This window comes from Pan paniscus, chromosome 11 (assembly GCF_029289425.2).
Source record: "Pan paniscus chromosome 11, NHGRI_mPanPan1-v2.0_pri, whole genome shotgun sequence".
NCBI lineage: Eukaryota > Metazoa > Chordata > Mammalia > Primates > Hominidae > Pan > Pan paniscus.
Window position 1 is genome coordinate 70034458 of NC_073260.2, and position 18754 is coordinate 70053211.

Here is an 18754-nt window from a genome sequence, read left to right on the forward strand (position 1 = left end):
TTCAACAATCCTTTAATTCATTATTGAAGCTACTGTTAACACTGGCGGCTCTAGATGGGGCTGTTCTTCTCTAATTTTAATGTGCACAGAACTTACCTGGGGACCTTGTCAAAAATATAGGCTCTGATTCAATACATCTGGGGTAGGGCTTGGGCCTCTGCATTTCTTTTTTTTTTTTTTTTAATTTTTTATTATACTTTAAGTTTTAGGGTACATGTGCACACTGTGCAGGTTAGTTACATATGTATACATGTGCCATGCTGGTGCACTGCACCCACTAACTCGTCATCTAGCATTAGATATATCTCCCAATGCTATCCCTCCCCCCTCCCCCCTCCCCACCACAGTCCCCAGAGTGTGATATTCCCCTTCCTGTGTCCATGTGATCTCTGGGCCTCTGCATTTCTAACCAGCTCCCCAGGTACCATATGAGCAGCAAGAATGATAACTTTTCCCCAGACCAAACATCCCAAATGATGTGTTTTGTGTTTGGTATTTGGTCAAAGAAAGAGCGCTCGGTATTTTACATGGATATCCAAAGGAAGATTTAGGAAGTACTGGAAGAATTAGTAAGGCCACAATAAATATGAAAATGGAGCAATTGACAGGCTACTCAAAGTATCCTCAATTACCTAACCTCTTTTGACCAGTACTAATTCTTACACAAAGGAACATTTGGTTAACTGTAGAACACACCTAATTATCTAGAATCATGCAAGTAGCACAAACAACGGGTGGCTCTGGCCCTTGGATGTTGCCCGTTATTTGTGATTTATTGTGCCCTTCTCTTGAGAATAAAAGATAAGATATAAATAAAGCATTTAAGTGAATTAATTTGCTACTTTTTTTCATTTTTGTTTGTCACCATTTAGCAACACAGGTACATGTTTTTGTAGATAAGAAGATAATTAAAACCAAGGGATAAAACACTTTGAGATTATCTGAGGATTTTCATTTTCAAATGATATTCCTATGCTCATAAAGATCAGTTCCTTTTGTAAGCTCTCCAGGTGCTTTAATACAGCAGTTAACTCATGTGCCGACTCAGCAGCTCCACGCTCATAAATGGACGTGCCCAGAGCAATTAATCAATTCCTATTAAGTAGTCAATATGATTTGAAATTAGGAGCTATTTTGGTTGTCAAGATCAGCAATTTTGACTGTCACTTGTGAGTCTATTAATTGCAAAGGGCTCACCTTACAAATAACAAGAAGTCTTCCTAATGAGCATGCTCAGTTTTGTCCCCTGAGCATTACTCTGATGTGGTGCTCCCATTTACAGATATTTCAGACATAAGCAGCATGACACTTGAGTGTCAGATAGTGGCATTGCAAGTCCTTTGGCAATTTGAGCATCCTCTGTTGTTAAACAGGGGTGATCCTGACGACCTCACAGGACACTGTGTGGATTAAATTGTGGCACATACCAGGTATGGCGGAAAAACTAATAAATGCAAATTGAATGAAGGTCACATTCACCTTATATATGGCCCCTGGGTATAACAGGTCCAAGTAACCTGCCTTTAGCTCTTTAGTATGCCTTTCAAAATAACTTTTTCTTTTTCACCTTGGAGTTATCTGGGGAGTGATTGGTGCAGGTGTTTATCTTTCTAAAAGCACCTGTTTGGGCTACCCAATCCTTTCTTTATCCATGGCCTTTAGTTCCCCAATTTATCATTTCAAGAGATAAACTGGGCTCGAATAAGTTACTCATGGCTGGAATTATCTATCTCTTCTCTTTCTGTCATTAGCGTCACTGCCTGGCAGCAGGAAGGCCCTGTGATGTGCTAATGACAATCAGAATAACATCTCAAGAATGTTCTGTATGAACTAGAGGCTAGTTCTAGTTGAAATTGTACTTTTTGATCTATTCTTAGTTACCTTGGAGGCCAGTACATCAGCATGATTTTCATGAGAAAATGTATTTTGAGTTCCAAACAACAAATTTAGACATGACATTCTGTGAGACTATAAATAGAAAACTAGAGATTTTCTTTCATTCAAATGGCAGAGGGCATCAGTAACTAAAACTCTCAAGTTTTTGCTCTGCCTGGTGCTAAAGGTCTTTTTGCTTAGCAGGTGATTTATTGCATTTTTTACTAAAGCCACTCTGACTGCTTTATCATTAGAAATGTTACTATTTGCCTATCAAAGCAGAACTCAACTTTATCATGGCTTTGCTCTGCACTGATTTGGCATCACAAACAAGACAGTCCTTTCCCCTTCATCAAACCCACAGTAGGCAAAGGCTGATGGGTGGGTGGGGCAGCAGCCAAACTGCATAGAACAGACGGGCTGTTTCATTAAGAAAAAATAATAATAATCTTCCTTTGGCATTCTCAATTTGAGTTTTGGCAGAGCAATCTGCCTTTGAAAATTCATCAGTCACCTCTTTAGGGCTAAATTTTAACCCAAGTAAATTTTGCCCAGCTGTTTCAATGAAAATGTAAAGGAATTGTAGAACAATGAATCTGGCTACTCTCTCGGAAATATTAAATGACAGGTCCACCTCCTTCTACTGTAAGGCCATCTTTAATTCTTGGAAGTAATCACCTGGTTTTTGTTACATAGTGTTCTGAAAAATGGAACTATCATTGCTAAATCTATTCTAACAATATTTTTAATGCCTTTCTTCCAAGCCTCTAGTGGAAAATCTGCCCCATTTTCCTTTCGGTTTGAGAAATGTAACAAGCACCATTTCATTTCCTAACTCTTTGTAGGTACCTTTAAAATGGGCACTTGTAATTAAAGCTGTGGCTGAAGAGAATATGTCGCTTGAGACTACTAAGGCAATTTTGCTAATACCAGCTTTCCAAGTCCATGGGGCCTTGTGCTTTGCTGCAAGAGTTTAATGCTTATGATGGTTTAATAGATAAAAAATATCCTTAGAAAATATTTAGAATCACATTAACTGTCATCAAATCCCTAGTTTGATGACCCACAAAACTCTGGAATTGGAGGTGTTATTGTAATTTATTCCATATTGTTTTTGCAATGTCTCAATATGAGATATCAGGTACTTACAGGGGATGGATGCTGACAAGCCACAACTCAAGGTTTAGAAATAATATAAAACTCCAGTAAGCATATAAACTAGTCATAGGAGGTAGTGTATGAATTTTCTGCCAGAATTATTTAGTATAACATTTTCTAGACGCAAAGATAGGATGGTTTCTTGGATGAGAATTGGTTCTTCCTTCTCTATAGATCTATGATTAGGATCAGAAATATAACTGATAAATTCTAGTTTTATTCTCAGTTTCAGAAAAACCTTCCAAAGGTACTGCCAGTTCAGTGGTCTTCAGATTACAAGGTAGAAACTGAAAATCAATGGAACAATTACAAAACCTCTCAAAACCTTACCGTGTATGTAAAGCTGCTTGGTTAGCCACAGCCTATTGATTAGCTATTTTGTTTTGTGAAGTGGGACTCATTTAATTTCCTACTTGGTGTGTGCCAATCAGTGATGATTCCCAGATAAAATTTGCATATTGCAAAGATAGACAATTTTTAAAATCTCAAATTCAATCCTAAAGGATATTAAGAGCATAAGCTTGTAGATGTCATGCTGCTGACAGCCTCCCCCTGCCTGTTATCTACCCCTTAAATCCCCACATTCCCTTCCACCTCACACCCACAACGCCCAGAGAATAAGGCTTTCATCCTCTGGCAGGCTCTATAGTTAGAGCTTTAAGTGTGAAAATGAGGGCTAGAAATAATTATCTAAATCATATGAAGATTATAATAAGGGGCTCAACCTAATTCAATAGGGAGTGTAAATAGCAAGGGAAAACCTAAAGAGAATTATGTGGGTGACTTGAGAGGTTTAAATACAAGTCCTTAATTAGGTTACACTTATTTACCTGGCCCACAAGTCAGCTCAGCATTAATTGGAAGAGATGATTAGTAAGAAAATAAGACTCTGTCTGTAATCAAGTCCAACACTGCTTCCTTTCCTAAATAATGTAAGGTGTGAGCCCCAGATGTAGAAGAGTCTTTGAGAAATGATACTATGTTGGCTGATGGGTCCATCTTCTTGTTGCTCTGTAAAGGGTCCTAGAAAGTTACCTGGATTCCATTCCAGTAAAATAATGCCTAAACCAGAGCTTTTGCCTCTTACTATCTTCTCCCTTTGTCTCTATGTTCTGATATTTATGGGGCATCTGAGTGAACTGCAGGGTCTTCTGGTTGTTTGGGAATAGCTTACCGGGGCTTGCAATTTGGTAGGATGTGGCTTGGTACTTAACAGGAAGTCAGAATCCTTCAGTTCTGTCAGCTTTGAACGTCTTCTTCCTGTGTCACAATTTTTCTCTGTCAAGTGCTGGTCTCACTGTGATTTTATGGGGGCTTGTCAAGCCTGGGAATGGAGGACTGAACACTACAAAGTACTCGAAAAGGCACAGAAAATGGTTCTGTGAACCTAGGATGTAAGTTTACAAAGACCCCTTCCTGCTCACAGCTTTTGAGTTTCATCAACCTCATTAAACAATAGTGACTTTATAATTCTAAATTGATGTTTCCTTATCAATAGCTAGAAACATAATAATAATTAGCTTCCTTTCAATTACCCACATATATATTTCCTAACAAAACATCTAATATAGCCTGTGCTAGGTGTATACAACAGAGAAGAAACAGAACTGACAGGAGTCCTGAGGAGGCTGGGTTCAAGAACTATGTTGTTAAATAACTGTGTGACTCTGGGAAAATAATTTAACTTCTTTAGGCTCAGATTAGTTAGTGTTTTTTAAGCCTGACTGAACAGTAGAATAACCTGAGTAATTTTTTAAAAACTCTGGATGCCCAGGGTCTATGCCAGACCAATGAATGAGACTCTCTTGGGAGTAAACCTTGGACATAGGTATTAGTGTGCTTGTCTCAAAAGTTTGCAAGTTGTGAATCGCTGCATCCAATCTCTCAAGTGTCCTTGGTGGCTTAAGCTCTGTGACACATTGCTGTACTGCCTGCATGATAAAACAGACACACAGAGTGCTCCTGAGCAGAGATGTGGCTCACATGGCCTGCAACATTGTAATAATGATTATGATTCTCTTTTTCTCCAACTTTATCCTCTACCCAGACTCCTGCAGAGTGTCTCATATTATGTCCAGACCACATTGGCAACACAAGGGCTTCAACTTGGCTTCAAAAGTTAATAAAAATCAATCTTCCTCTAGAGTTTTTTGACCACTTTGTTAAAAATAATTTCAACTTTCAAGTATTCTTGTTAGAGGCAGGGGACCCAAGGCATATTAAATCAGTTGGCCAATCTGACCTAAATCTTAGTGAAAAATTAACCATGCCTTCCCCATGCAAAGACTGGCACTCTTTAACAGATGGTGGTTGCTGATTTTCCCTTTCTACAAACTGTGTGCCAGTTTGTTTGAGAGGATAAGAGGTAAAGAAGGAACAGGTTGGCACAAAACAATTATCCTGCCAGATAAAATGAGACCTCTGACCTGTGGACAACTCCACCCCTTTGCCTAGACAGAAAAATCAGAATAATTGAAGGGCAAGTTTTCAAAGTGGACAAAATGCTTATTTATGTCTGGATGAAGAGCTGGAACTTCCACTTGTTAAATATTCGATAGTAATAAGAAGGTAAATTGGTTCTCATTTGGCTGATTAGACTCAGAAAGAAAGAAAGGTTTACTCTCGTAGGGACAGCTCTGAGGCCATCTAGGGCAGCCATAACCTCCGAGACCTAGCCTCAGAGCCAGCTTTGTGGGCGTGGGACCAATATAGTCACACTGTTCAGAAGGCCAGTGCTTAGGGTCCATTGCTGTGCACTTGCTATCTTAAAATTCTTAATAATTTCATCCTTGAATTTGTGTTTAGTAAATGAAGTCCCATGGGACAGTGGAGTCTTGAAGCTTCAGTTCACAGGTGGTCCCTGGTCCTACCTCCTTGCTGCCTCTCCAGGAGGGGGAAGGTCAGGGGCGGGTATGTACCTTGCAGCATTTCAGGGTAATGATAAGGGAGCAGCCTTCTCTGTCTTGGGCTGGCAAAACCACGCTGTGCTTCATGGATGACTTGGCAGAAGTTCACCTGCCTTAGATACCAGCCATGTCCCAGTGTAAAGGTGGCAATCCCATGGCAGGGGTCACCCATCCACTGAGAGTTGGGGTTGCCAGCCATCGGAAGGGAGGATTGATTTCTCTGTCCCTGCAAGGACCCTACATTTTAATTTTGTACTGGGTTCCACAAAGTATATAGCTGACCTTGTCTAACCTGATCACCAACAGACAACTCTGAGTTCCACAGAGCCATGTGGGGCCTCAGGAGGGCTGTCAAAGCCAGTGTCTATATGTGTCCCCTCTGTGGAGCACAGTGGAAGATCTATCTGCTTCTTCGAGTCTTTCTTTCCATTGTGAAATATTGTAATATACATACAGTATATATTTGCTCTGCAATATGGAGAAATTAGTTAACTATTAAGGGCTGCAGTAGGTTACTCTGTCATGTAGGAATAACAATACTGCTGTTATAAACATAAAACAACGTATCACAGTTAAGTACTTGGCACAGTACCAGGGATGTAGTAGATGTTCCATACATTTTAGTTGCTATTATTATTGTGGTTATCATTACTTGCTATAGATTCTGAAAGCAATTGCACAAGTATTTTAATACTATGAAGGACACACATTTTAATAAAATCGTTTGGAGTCTCAGTCTCCAGAGTTCTTAGGGTCTGTCAAATGCACTACAATTTTCCAGCAGGAGAAAAAATAATCACAAAAAGGAAAGTCGGATAATGAGAAGGGATCTTGGTTTTGTCCCCCGTAATAGCACACCCATGGCAGCTGTTCAATTGTTGAGGTGTAACAGTGTCTCACTTACTGTTTTGCTGGAGTGAGTGGATACAGGAGGTTGACTGAAAGTGGAAATCTAAGTATGTGATGTGGTGATCCACAGACCACAGACCTCTGTCAGTGATGGGCTGGTGTCCTGGACCCACCCTCCTGCCAGTGCCTGTCACCAATGCCATTCACTGGAACAGAGTTGATTGCGGACTTATGCAGCCTGGCACCCCTATGGAAATATTCTAACACATCTTTGGACTCCTGGGAAGTAAAGGAAGCTGTTTCACTACTCTGTCTTTGTGACTTTTATAAGTAGCTATTATTTTCATAAACATCTTGAGCACTAGCTGTATACCAGGTACTTTTAATTTTCTCTCTAATCTTCATAAACATCAAATAAGGCAACTATGCCTGCTTTATAGATAAGAAAACTTGAGGCTCAGCTAAGTTAAATGGTTTAATCAAGACTTTCTAGTTAAACAGTGAGAGAGTGAAGGCTGAGATCCAGTTCTGTCTGACTTCAAGATCATGCATCTTAATCGCAAAGCCTCTCTTTCCAGTACAGTAAGTTAGCTCTTTGTAGGAAGAATACCAACAGAAAATAGTTGCTCAGCTTTAACACCAGACAAGATTCTAAGTGCTTAACATGAATTGACTCATTTAATTCTAGAGACAGCCATATGAAGGAGGAATTACTATCCTCATTTTGCAAGTGAGGAAACTGAGGCAGTAGGAAGCTAAGTAAACTGTCACAAAGCCCATTAATGACAGTCAGGCTGTAAATAAAATGCAGTGTGCCTTCGGATGCCGTGGTCAACCAGCAGGCTAAGGGGTGAGAACTTCTGGAATAATTTTAAAACATTAACTGAAAAAGTGTAATTTGGCTTTCTAAAATAATATATAAGATATGTGCATCCAAATGAGTGTCTTTCGAAGTATTTAGTCAAAATGTTTTTGCAATTTCTTTCAGAGACTGAAGCAAATAATAGTGATGATAGTATTAATAATATTAATAGCAGCTAGATTAATTTTATATCTATTGTGTGCTCAGCACTGTGTCAAATGCTTTACATAAGTCATCCCGTTTAATGCTTATGACAGTAATACCAACCATTTATACAACAGAATACAATTACTGAGGCTCAGAAAATTTAAGTAATTTTCTCCATGTCATAGCATTATATGATGGTTCTGGGTTAAACTTGTATTATCTAAATCCACAATCTACATTCTTCGCTTCTAACCTCCTAATACTAATACTTCACTACTAACACTCCATTTTTAAAAGATATTTTTTAACGGTAGAAAACTTTATCTTCATAGAATAGACTGGACTTGTAAAAAACAGTAGAAGCTACTTGTGACTAAGCTCTAGGTTTTATGAATTTCAGGTACTTCTGATTCATTTTCCATTAAAACTATCATTTGATGAAAATACAGACTGCTTTTCTCTTGAAATCTATAAATTGTCGGGAATCACTCCCCAAAAGACAGATGAGTGCACATTTGGACAATGGCAGCATCATGGTCATCAGAGTCTCCTAAGGTGACAACTTTGAGGGATGCTCTCACTTACAAGCCTATTCGTGCTCCATATCTGACACTAACTCTTAACAGTGGAAATGATGACCAGAGGCTTATCATATGCCTACTGGGCTAATGACACGAGGCTTGCAGGCAGTATTCAAGCATCCTGTGAAGGCACTAGGTGTACCACTCTACAATGATTATTGCCCAGCAAGCCACATCCTCATTTACAGCACTTTTCTTACAGGGACAACTTGCATGACTTTTAACACGTGGTTTCAGAGAATCTACATTGTATGTGGGTCAATCCCATACTGTGAACAGTGACTGTACTGAATTGGGGACAGTTAATAATCTTGTGTGGGCAAATGCATCTCTTAAGTGAGTAAGGAAGTTGACAGATTTCCATTTCCCTTAGTTTTGCATAGGCCAAGACTACTTAACTCATTCTTTGTTTTCTCAAGCCTTGCTGGAGGTTGCAAATAGCACATTTTTCTTTCTAAAATATCATTCAGAAATGGTTTTAATATACAGTTCAGAATTATATTTCTTAGAAAAGAAGTGTTAAAATAGCTCAGTCAGCCATTCTTGGTAAAGAAATTACTGCAGTGGCGGGGGTGGGGGACAGGGAAAGGGGAAGAGGAGAGAGACAGGGAAGGGAGAGGTAAGAAAAGAGAAGAAAGAGGTGGCTTTATTGCACAGTTTTAGACTGCCATTCATGTGAGGTGACTTCCCTTGTGGTCTGTAGTATGCTTCTTTAAGCAAAATTTCTTCTCCAGACTCAAAAAACTCCATGACACGCCTAAGAACAGACATCTCCTGCTCCACCCTCAGCTAGTTTTCTCTCTTATAATAGTTAGAAGCAAGCTTGTTGGACAATAGCATCTAGAATTTTCATAACACATGCTAGACAAATTCTGTCAGCTAACTAGGAAGTGGCCCATGATGAAAGGTGAAATTTAAAAGCAACAACTCTTAGAAGTAACATTTGCATATTTCCTGAAGTCTCCCCAACTCAAAAAAATGCTTTTTATGTGGAATCTTCTAATGAGAACATTATTGAGCACAGATGCTTGGAGAAAAAGCACTTAATTTCGATGGCAATATTTCTCTTAGAACAAGGAAAGAAATAGGTGGAGTTAATCATTTCTACTTTGAATTAAGAGAAATGCTAGTTACCAACAGAATAAAACAGAAGTCTAAAGAGCAACACATTCTCACCAAAGGGGTAAAAAAAAGGAGGTAGAAAAATATGTCTTAATGGATGAGACCCAGAAAATGACATAATAAACAGTGAATAACTATAGAAAGCTATTTTAAAATGATTAATAATAAAAGTCACTGTGTCTGTAATTATTTAAAAGTCACTAATTACTTTAAAAATCCCCGGAGGAAAGTTTTCTTTTTCCTGTTTTATAGAAGAAGGGTTGAGACACACAGGGGCAGGGGACTCAGAGCAGGTCACCTCATCAGACAGTGGCAGAGTGGAGATTAGGCCCAAAGACTAAATTTCATGCTCTTAACCACCCCTTTGCAGGACTTGAGAATTGAGATAGCATTTGGGAGCAACTGAATGGCTTTCTGATTACCATGGCTTTGTTGGAATGGCCACCTCCTTGGAACTCAATGGTCCCAAAAGCATCCGTAGGGCTGAGTTGAGTGTGTTTGCTGATGGACCACTTTTCGGACTGGATGTCATTTCGGGAGAGGCGACTTTCATTTTTCTCATTCTGAAGCACGGAGATACTGGGGGTGAGGCCAACATGCTGGCCTATCAGACGCCCACAGCAACACCTATAACAGAAGAGGTTAAAGTGAACCCCTGGTATTAGTCACTATTGGGATACACACTTAAGGCAACCAGCTGGAGAAATCTATAGTCTGTGCCAACACCTGTCAGTAAATTCTCAGGAAGAATTCTACCATGTGGCTATATCAGGTATTGGTAAACTCAGGCTTTCCATGATATACATATCTTTTCTTTTCTCCCCTCTACCCATTTTCCTTTAGCTGTATAAGTTGTAATATGTCTCCTGCCCTTCTCTGTCCACCTCTTTTGTACCTGGCATTTTGTTCAGGATTGGACATCTGCAAACAAAACTTCTCTGGATTTCTCTACTTCTCACTCAGCCCATCTATCAAATCTATCAAAGCACGAAGGTCTCTGAAGAGCTTTGAGGAGGAGAAGTTTAACATGCACATTTAAATGAGGAATCTCACTTATGTGTGAATCACAACTGAACTTGTCTCTTCCCAATTGACAGTTGCTGTCAAATATCCAATTCTGAGAATAAAAATCTGCAGGCTTAAGTGTTCTTGACGAAACAATGAAAAATATTCATGAGATATTTGAAAACTTAAACTTTGCTCTATCATGAAAATGTCCTTCATACATTACTATTACTACCTTTATGACTATTAGTAATAATAGTTACAATATGTAGCTGCCATTTATTAAAAACTAACAATTTAGCATCCATTGTATAGATGAAATATTGTAGTTTTGAAGATTAGGCAATTTGCGCAAGGTTACACAGATAGTCTCTAAGACTCTGTAGTCTATATTTTAAACTGATTTGTTAAATTGCCCATTCATAAAGGCATTTCAGACATATATATGCTGCTTTATCCCAAATGCTTCTTATCTTATATATTGTTGATCCTAAGGAAGGTAAGTAGGGTGCTAACAACGTGCTTAAATGGGAATCTGAAGGTATACAGTTTAGTTAGGAATCTACTAGGAGTCTTTTATTTAAGTGTCTTTTTTTTTCCTATTGCAGAATGTGTTGGTACTAACTAAGCATTTGGAGGAGGTACTTAAAAGGAAAAACCAATAACCATAACAAAAAACATAATCCACTGTTATATACAGTGATTAATTCCTTCCACAATGGTATATATGTTTTTCTTTATAGGCTCTTAGAGTAAGAATTAATTGCAGGCATGACATATTATATAGTGTGTATAAATAAGATTGCTTCAAAGATGTCCAGAAACAATATAAAAGGTATTTAATTTGACAGTGTTTCCCTTGTAACAGGTCATGATTACTCTTGCAGGTTTTTTGTATAATTACTACTTCATGTTCTCAACATTATAGACAGCAAGATTACCTATGGGGGTCTTTGGTGCTGGGTATGATGTGGACACATTCTCTTTTATAAAATGCTCTTTCTATCCAGGATTTCTGAGCCTGAAAAAGAAAACAAAAAAAAAAAGAAAAGAAAAAAGAAAGAAAGAAAGGTGAACATACCGTGAAATATTTTTAACTAGAAAGCAAAATTTCATAATCACATAAGAGACTAGTATATCACAAATTGAACTGAAATTGTGATTATTTCACACATAAACACTAAATATAACAAAATCAATTACTTCCCGTACCTGCTGATTAGATTATTTAACATCACAATATTGAGAATTAAAGGAACTGACCATAATAAAAAAAAGTTAGTGATGGAATCATGTACAAATTCAGAACAGAAAGACAATGCTATTTGCAGAGAAAATAAATTTGGAGGGATAGAATAGTATGTTTGTAACCTTATAGAAAACAAGTATTCAGTAGTGGGAAGAAATGCATCTAAATAAGCATAAGGTTTTCACAGCTGACACTTCCATTAGATTTTCCTTATAGAAGGAAAGAAAAATGGCAAGAGAATTGCATAACTCAAAAGCCCTAATGTATCACTATGCTTTTTTCTAATTAACAGTGCTAAGTACAGGGGGGTGGGGGGGAGGAAAATAAAAGCATGAGGAAGATAAATGCTTTTATCATAGTCCAAAATGTTACAGGTAATGCCTTTGGAAAAAAGATAGCACATTTTTTCTTGTGCACCCCACATGCCCTTCAGCAGAGCATATTCAGCTTCTTAGAATGGGCTCTGTTGGGTCCATCCACCCAGAAGTCCTGCCACTGAGATTGGGTTCCCACATGGACAAAGGATGTCTCGGAAAACTGTACAATCTCTGTTCCAAAGCATTTGTCCATCCTGCATCCCTTCATGGTTTTCTTTACCAGCATTTGCAATGGCAGCGGAGTCTCCCATGAAATTCAATGAGCTGCTCAGAAGATTCCTTCTCTAAGCCTTTAAGATGGAAGTTGCTAGAGCAACATTTAATGTTATTTCTACATGGCATCATCTTCTCTCTAATGCAGCATCAGTACTAAATTCATACTCTTATATACAGGGCTAAAGCACAACTGAGCTGTTGATTTGACCTGTCTCAATGGTGTTAACTGTTATAAGCCCCCATGTGTTGAACCATAATTAATCTTGACTCTGCCAATGACTCAGATGTCTATAAGCTGTGCTAAATTCTGGTTGGTCCTCAGTACTTCAGTCTTGCACCTCCCTCTTCTCTCACAAGGGAGGTTTAGGCAAGCATGTGGCACCGAAGGCAGTAATTACCTAATACTCGTGACAGTGCACATTTTACAAGGAGCAACGTGAGCCATGGTTGAGGGGCACAAAGAAACTGCATCCTGTTTCAGTAATGGTCAATATCAGATGGAATCATTTCTGGGTGTTCCTGCATTGTCCACATGAAAAGAGCACCCACCGTGCCTCAGAGACCCTCAGGTCCAGGTGGGCCTCTGCATTCTCACACCACAAAGGTAACATTTGCAGTTTTGCCTTTCAGCTAAACATGAAAAATTCCCAATGTCTAGTCTCAAATATTTTTCTTTTCAAACAAGTAGAAAAGGCTAGTGGCTACCTCTTTGTAACAAAAATGAGCTTAGCAGCATAGACAGCCAGTCTTTTTCTTTGTAAAAAGCCTGTTCGCTAAACTATTCATAGGCCATGATTTTTCTCCAGACACTGAATACTTTCATTGATAATATCTCTTGGCAGAAAGAGGGTAAAATGTTCTTCACTGGACATTTGAAACCAACTTTTCCTACACTTTAGAGAGCAAAAAAGGAGAATTTACTTTCCTTCTCCTTTTGTGTTCAACTTTGGCCAACATTCAGAAGGCTCTTTTGTGGAGGAGCATCTGGGAATTTTAGAGAGTGCTGACCAATACTCCCTGAGAAAAAGTGGGACAAGCTTGACCATGGGTAGAGCATGAGGTCTGCATTTAGAAAAAATGGTGTGAGTGGGACACTGTGACCTGGAGAAAGTTACATGATTTCTTTGATCCTCAGTTTTCCTCATCTATAAAATGGAGACAACAGCAATACCTGAAACACAGCATTGTTATCATGATTTTGGGGGTACTATGCTTTGCTCCAAGAAGAGATACCTGTCCAGGGTTGACTCTGGTACTAAAAGTTCAGATGAAGGCTCAGATGAGGGGACTATGAAATTGCTCTAGGAGACCCGACCTAAATTGGTCTCCCTTTGTGTTGGGGATGATAGGAACCCACAAGCCCTGGCTGGCCACTAACAAGATATATAGGAAGCTTATTTAACATTTTGGAACCTCTTCTGTGTCACATGGATAATTCCAGCTACTTTGAAGAGTCATTGGGATAATCAAACCAGATGATTCAGATAAAGCACCTGGCTTTATCTGACTCTGTGAGGAAAGTACTACTTTTATATCCATTTTTCCAACGAAGAAATTGAGGCAGAGAGATGCAGCAATACATTCTAAAGCCAGGGTTTGAACTTGAACAGTCTGGCTTCAGAGTTCACACTCTTACCCACTCTGCTAAATTGCCATTAAAACATTAGATGTTATTGATATGAAATACCCTTGTTATGGGCAGTACTATCTAAGCATGCCCAAGAGTATCCTGGCATTTGGACAGAGTTGGCTCCCAGAGACAGGTCTTGGAACCAGTTCATCCTAATTCTTTCCCCTTATCATTCCCCTCTTCTAGTCCCCACATGTGCAGGAATGAATACTCTGCTATGTCTTCTTCTTTTCTCCTTGTGGTAAAGGATGAAGGTAGGACATTAGGAAGACACCAGAATCTGAGAAATGGCTATACAGCAAAGAAATGTAAGCACAAGACTCCTCACTGAAGAATCTGTGCTGCAAAGACAAATGGATGAGACTTTTCAAGGACACCTTCCTTATTTCTCTTGCTCATGGATCCCATTTTTAACTGGAAAGCACTGGAAGTTTTAGTCATATGATGGGTGGTAAGAATTCCTACATATGGATTGCCAGCTAGTTAGCGTTTCAGTAAAAAAGTAATTTAATTTGTGTGTAGCTTTGCTACTTAATTACCTTCTCAAAGGTGAAACGCTATATCATTGTTAGCAAAAAGATTGAGAATCGTTTCTATATCTTATTATTAGCAGATTAATCATCTCCCTTGCAAAGTCACAGAAAATTGGGAGGAAAACAAAAGAGAAACAGAACATTAAGAAGTCTTCCCATCATTCATGATTAAATTGGATTTTTTCATTGAGTAGAAAAGTATAATACACAATAGAAAGAATGCAGGTATAACACATGAATTAGGAATTCTACAAAATATCATGCATAATTACTATACCGTGAGCTTCGCTTTATCATGCTTTTATTCAGGTCTTTAGTGTGAACATCATATATTAGATTTTTAAATTTATTTTATTGGAGAGGGCATTTTGACGTTTAATCCTGGTTTGTTTCCTAAACAAATTCCTTTTCTTTGTTTGAAGGTTTTGAACTATTCTATGTGAAGCTTTATATTTTGCTTCAACATCCAACTCAGTTATCTCAGAATAGTTATCCTCATTGTTAGAAAGCATGAAATAGTTTCAATGTGCTGTGTTTCTAGCTGACCCTTCAATTCTTCTTTAATACAAAACTTTAACAGACATCATGTCTTAAAATCTTTTCTTTTTAAATATGCTTTGGAAGTCTCATGCACGCTTAGGAAAGATGGCTTCTATGGCCCCCAGATAACCTCTCTGTATATTCTTTTCTAAAGGTAGAATGGTCACATAACCATGACTGAGTTTGTGAAGGGCTGGCTATTTTCTTTCTTGTCTTTCTGCATTATCAGTCATGTGTGATGTGTAATAGGGAAGTGTTTTTCAAAGGCTAATAATTAAAAGACATCATATTCAAAACAGAAATGAGGACACTCACATTGAACAAAGTATAATGATTACCCTCAAAGAATAAAGCAACTACTAATTTTGAAAGTTAAATATACAATCAATAAAGCATCAAAATAATGAAAACAAGTCTGTAAATATTGCTTTAAAAAATTAAGTCATTTCATTTAAGCAGGATTCCATGTTTTTCACAAAGTCTTTGCTACAAATATTAGTCCCCAAACTACTTTGAATCTTCTTACTATGTCCTCCCCACCAGCTATCGAATCAAGTTCTCCAGGCAGGAAGATTTACAAGCACATACACACACACCGGGTATATTAAACCCATTTCCAAAAAGCCTTGGAAAGTGCTATTGCAATCTCCTCTTCAGCAGGGCAGCTTAACAGAAGGACAACCACTCAGGCCAGTATTTGCAAGATTAGGAAGAAGGGTCCACTAACTTTATAGGAACAAATTACAAGAAAAGTTTCACAATGCTTCTCATTGTCACCCTCTCTTGTTTCAAATGTATACCCTGTCTTCATCAGAACAAACATCCCCAACCCAAAGGTACTAAATTCATAAGTTCATTTTGCCCTTTCCCTCCAAGCCTCCCTTGGTGTTGATCTTTGGTCTTCCTCTAGGTCCCCAGATCCAATATTGAGAAGCTGAACAAGAGAAAAGTTAGCTGAAATCATTTTACCTGAGCACTGATTCTGGGTGCTGGCAAAAGCAGTCCCCGGAGCAGCTCCTGTTGCTTTCATTTTGCTGCAGCTAGGGCTGGTCATTCCGTTAATAATGCTCTTATGACCGCCCACTGGGAAAAAAAAAGTCACTTGTTCGGCTCTTCCCCCAAGAGACGTTTCAAGTAAGCAATGAACTTGGGCAGATTAGCCCCTTGGAATGTGCTGCTTCGGGATTAGCCTCACTAAGAATCCCATGGACATTCCCTCCCAGCCCTCAAACACTGCTTGATTTGAACATCTAATCTGACGCCAGAAGAAAAACAAATCCCCGGAGAGATCGGATTTAACTGGCACAGGTCCTAACAGGCTCCCCCCGCCCTCCCTCCCTTTTTCTTTTTCCATTTTCAGAGAAAAAGCTTGTGAAAGTGTGATAAGGTGTTCTGAGTTCTGAAAGTTCAACTTTGGAAAGCAAATCCTTCTAAAGAAACAGTGTATGAATGATCCTAGTGGTTGGAGCACACAAGCGGCATTGTTCCACCATCCCCAAAGAATGGAATGGTAGCATTTCTTTAAAGAGAAACTGCTAAAATCTCTGAATGTTTCAGTAGAATATTTTGGTCCCTGAACATGGGCCTAAGAAGAATGAAGTTGGAGTTTGTCGGGGACCTTCGAGAACTTCTAAAATGTCAATAATAAAACTTATCTGATCGTACTTCTTATCCTGCTGCCCCTCTAGCAATTGCAAATGTATGATTAGAAACCTACAGTCCTGCTTCCTTATCAAAAAGAGGTGAGCTGTGACCACGGTAGCCTATGGATGCAGATCAAAAGTTGTGATGCCCTGATATGTTTATTTGGGGTGGCCCAATGGAGAGATTCCAGCTGGTATTCAGTCACATAGAAAGGGCTCTTTCATATATCATCCAAGAGTGAATATTTTAGATAATAGTATTCTTGACTGGATAAGTGAACAAACTGGGAGATAAAAGAGCTTAAATTTCAAGAAGGCAAAAATACTTTTTAAAAAGTGAATATATGAGCACTTCATCTCCAAAGGACTTTTCTCTTCCCAAACACAGAGATAAGTGCTAAGAGATGGCACTCTTCCCTTTTCTTGCGGATGGTAAATCTGTGAGGGCAGTGGGGCTTTGGTTTTCATTTTTCCATAATCCTCTGTTAATGCGCCTAGTACGTGTCATGTGGACACTCAATAAGCATAATACTGGGAAACGAATGACTTATTTCAAACTTGAATTCGGTCCTGAGCCATCTTTTTAGCCCTCTGCTCTTTCCAGGATCAATCTTCTTCAAACTCCCACATTTTCTGGTCTGTAACTTGCAAGGTTTCCCCAGAGAAAGAAACAATAAAATACCTAGTGACTTTCAGCTGGGGAAACATTATGATAAACAAGAACCAAATGAAACATCAGACTTAGTTTTAGCATTAAACACATGATGGAGGAAGTCCCTTTGCCTGTCTTCAGGAGTTGGCTACAGAATAACACTTGGTGACAGCCTTAATGACATATATAACCTTGCTTCTCTGCAGCTGTAACACTCCCAAGCACTTATTCCAAAGGAATCATCAGAGATGTGAGCACACAGAGATGTTCACTGCAGTGTTATTTATAATACAGAAAAAGTGGAAACAAATGAAGTCTATCAACAGGAGATGAATCAAATAAACAGTACTTCATGCCATTTGGTGATAATAATCAGGTTTCAAAAGACTGCTTAATTACGTAGAGAAATAAACATTTTCATGTTGTTATGTGAAAAAAGCAGGCCATAAAACAGTAAGGGTGGAAAAATTATAAATTTTAAATAGATACAGAGGTGATAGGTAGGAAACATTTTTAAGGTGGTAACTATGTAGCTAATTTTTATTCTATTCTTTTTGCTTTTCCATGTTTTCCAAAGTTTTCTCCTGTAACCATATGTTTATAGTCAGAAAACTATATTTTATATAGTCAGAAAATATTTTTTTCAACTGTCAAGCTTGACCATATGATAATAGGAGGTTATTGCAGATGAGTATCTCAGGAAGAGACAAAGCAAGGAGAATTAAGTAAAAAGATAGAGGGATCAGTGGGGAAGATTTGGAAAAGAAAGTCTTATAATGTGGAGGGTGAGTTTTCTAGAGAAACAAAGGGAGAAGAGGAGGAAAGTGGGGGAAATGAGAAGGTGGGAGCTGAGTGGGTGGGCAGGGAAACACCTGAAAGATACACCGAGCTAGTAGGCTGTAGTGGGTCTGTGAGACTAAATAAATTGATTGTAGATAATATTCTCAATGTAAGAAATATTTTAACAGTTCAGCTTTTTCAACTTCCTTCTTCACTAGATACTACTCCAACCCTTCATCTGAATTACTTTAAACACTGAGTTACATGTATACGGAGTCTTTAAATATTGCTTATGTATTTTTTTACCTGATTCTCTCCAGTCTTACTTGTTTTTGTGTTGTTTTCCCTTTATAAAGATAAATAACTATTCAATAGAGAATAGAATAAGAGGAGCCTTCCATGAACTTTAACCAAAAACAAAAATATTGCTGCCAGAACCCTGGGCATTTTGCTTAAGTGAAAAAGGAAGTCCCAGGTGAGCACAGCAACTTTTTCATGTGAGGTTGCAGATTATCTTTAGGACCCTTTGATTTAAGAAGGTAATTAGCTCCAAAGAGACTTGTAGCTCTAGGCCACACTGTCCATATAGATCTGCATAAAATCTTGTGCATCACCTGACAATGCAACTC

At 38.5% G+C, this 18754-nt stretch overlaps 1 protein-coding gene across 26 annotated transcripts in view; it reads right to left on the reverse strand.

The window, feature by feature from the left end:
* Positions 1–18754, reverse strand: part of TRPM3 (transient receptor potential cation channel subfamily M member 3) — a 905462-nt gene that overhangs the window by 305367 nt on the left and 581341 nt on the right. For all 26 annotated transcript variants that reach the window (XM_034967586.3, XM_034967598.3, XM_034967583.3 and 23 more), the window contains exons 2-3: positions 11447–11526; positions 9923–10127 (exon numbers count right to left, since the gene is read on the reverse strand). In XM_034967586.3, the coding sequence (XP_034823477.1) occupies positions 9923–10127; positions 11447–11526 (285 nt within the window). The remainder of the gene's footprint in view (positions 1–9922; positions 10128–11446; positions 11527–18754) is intronic.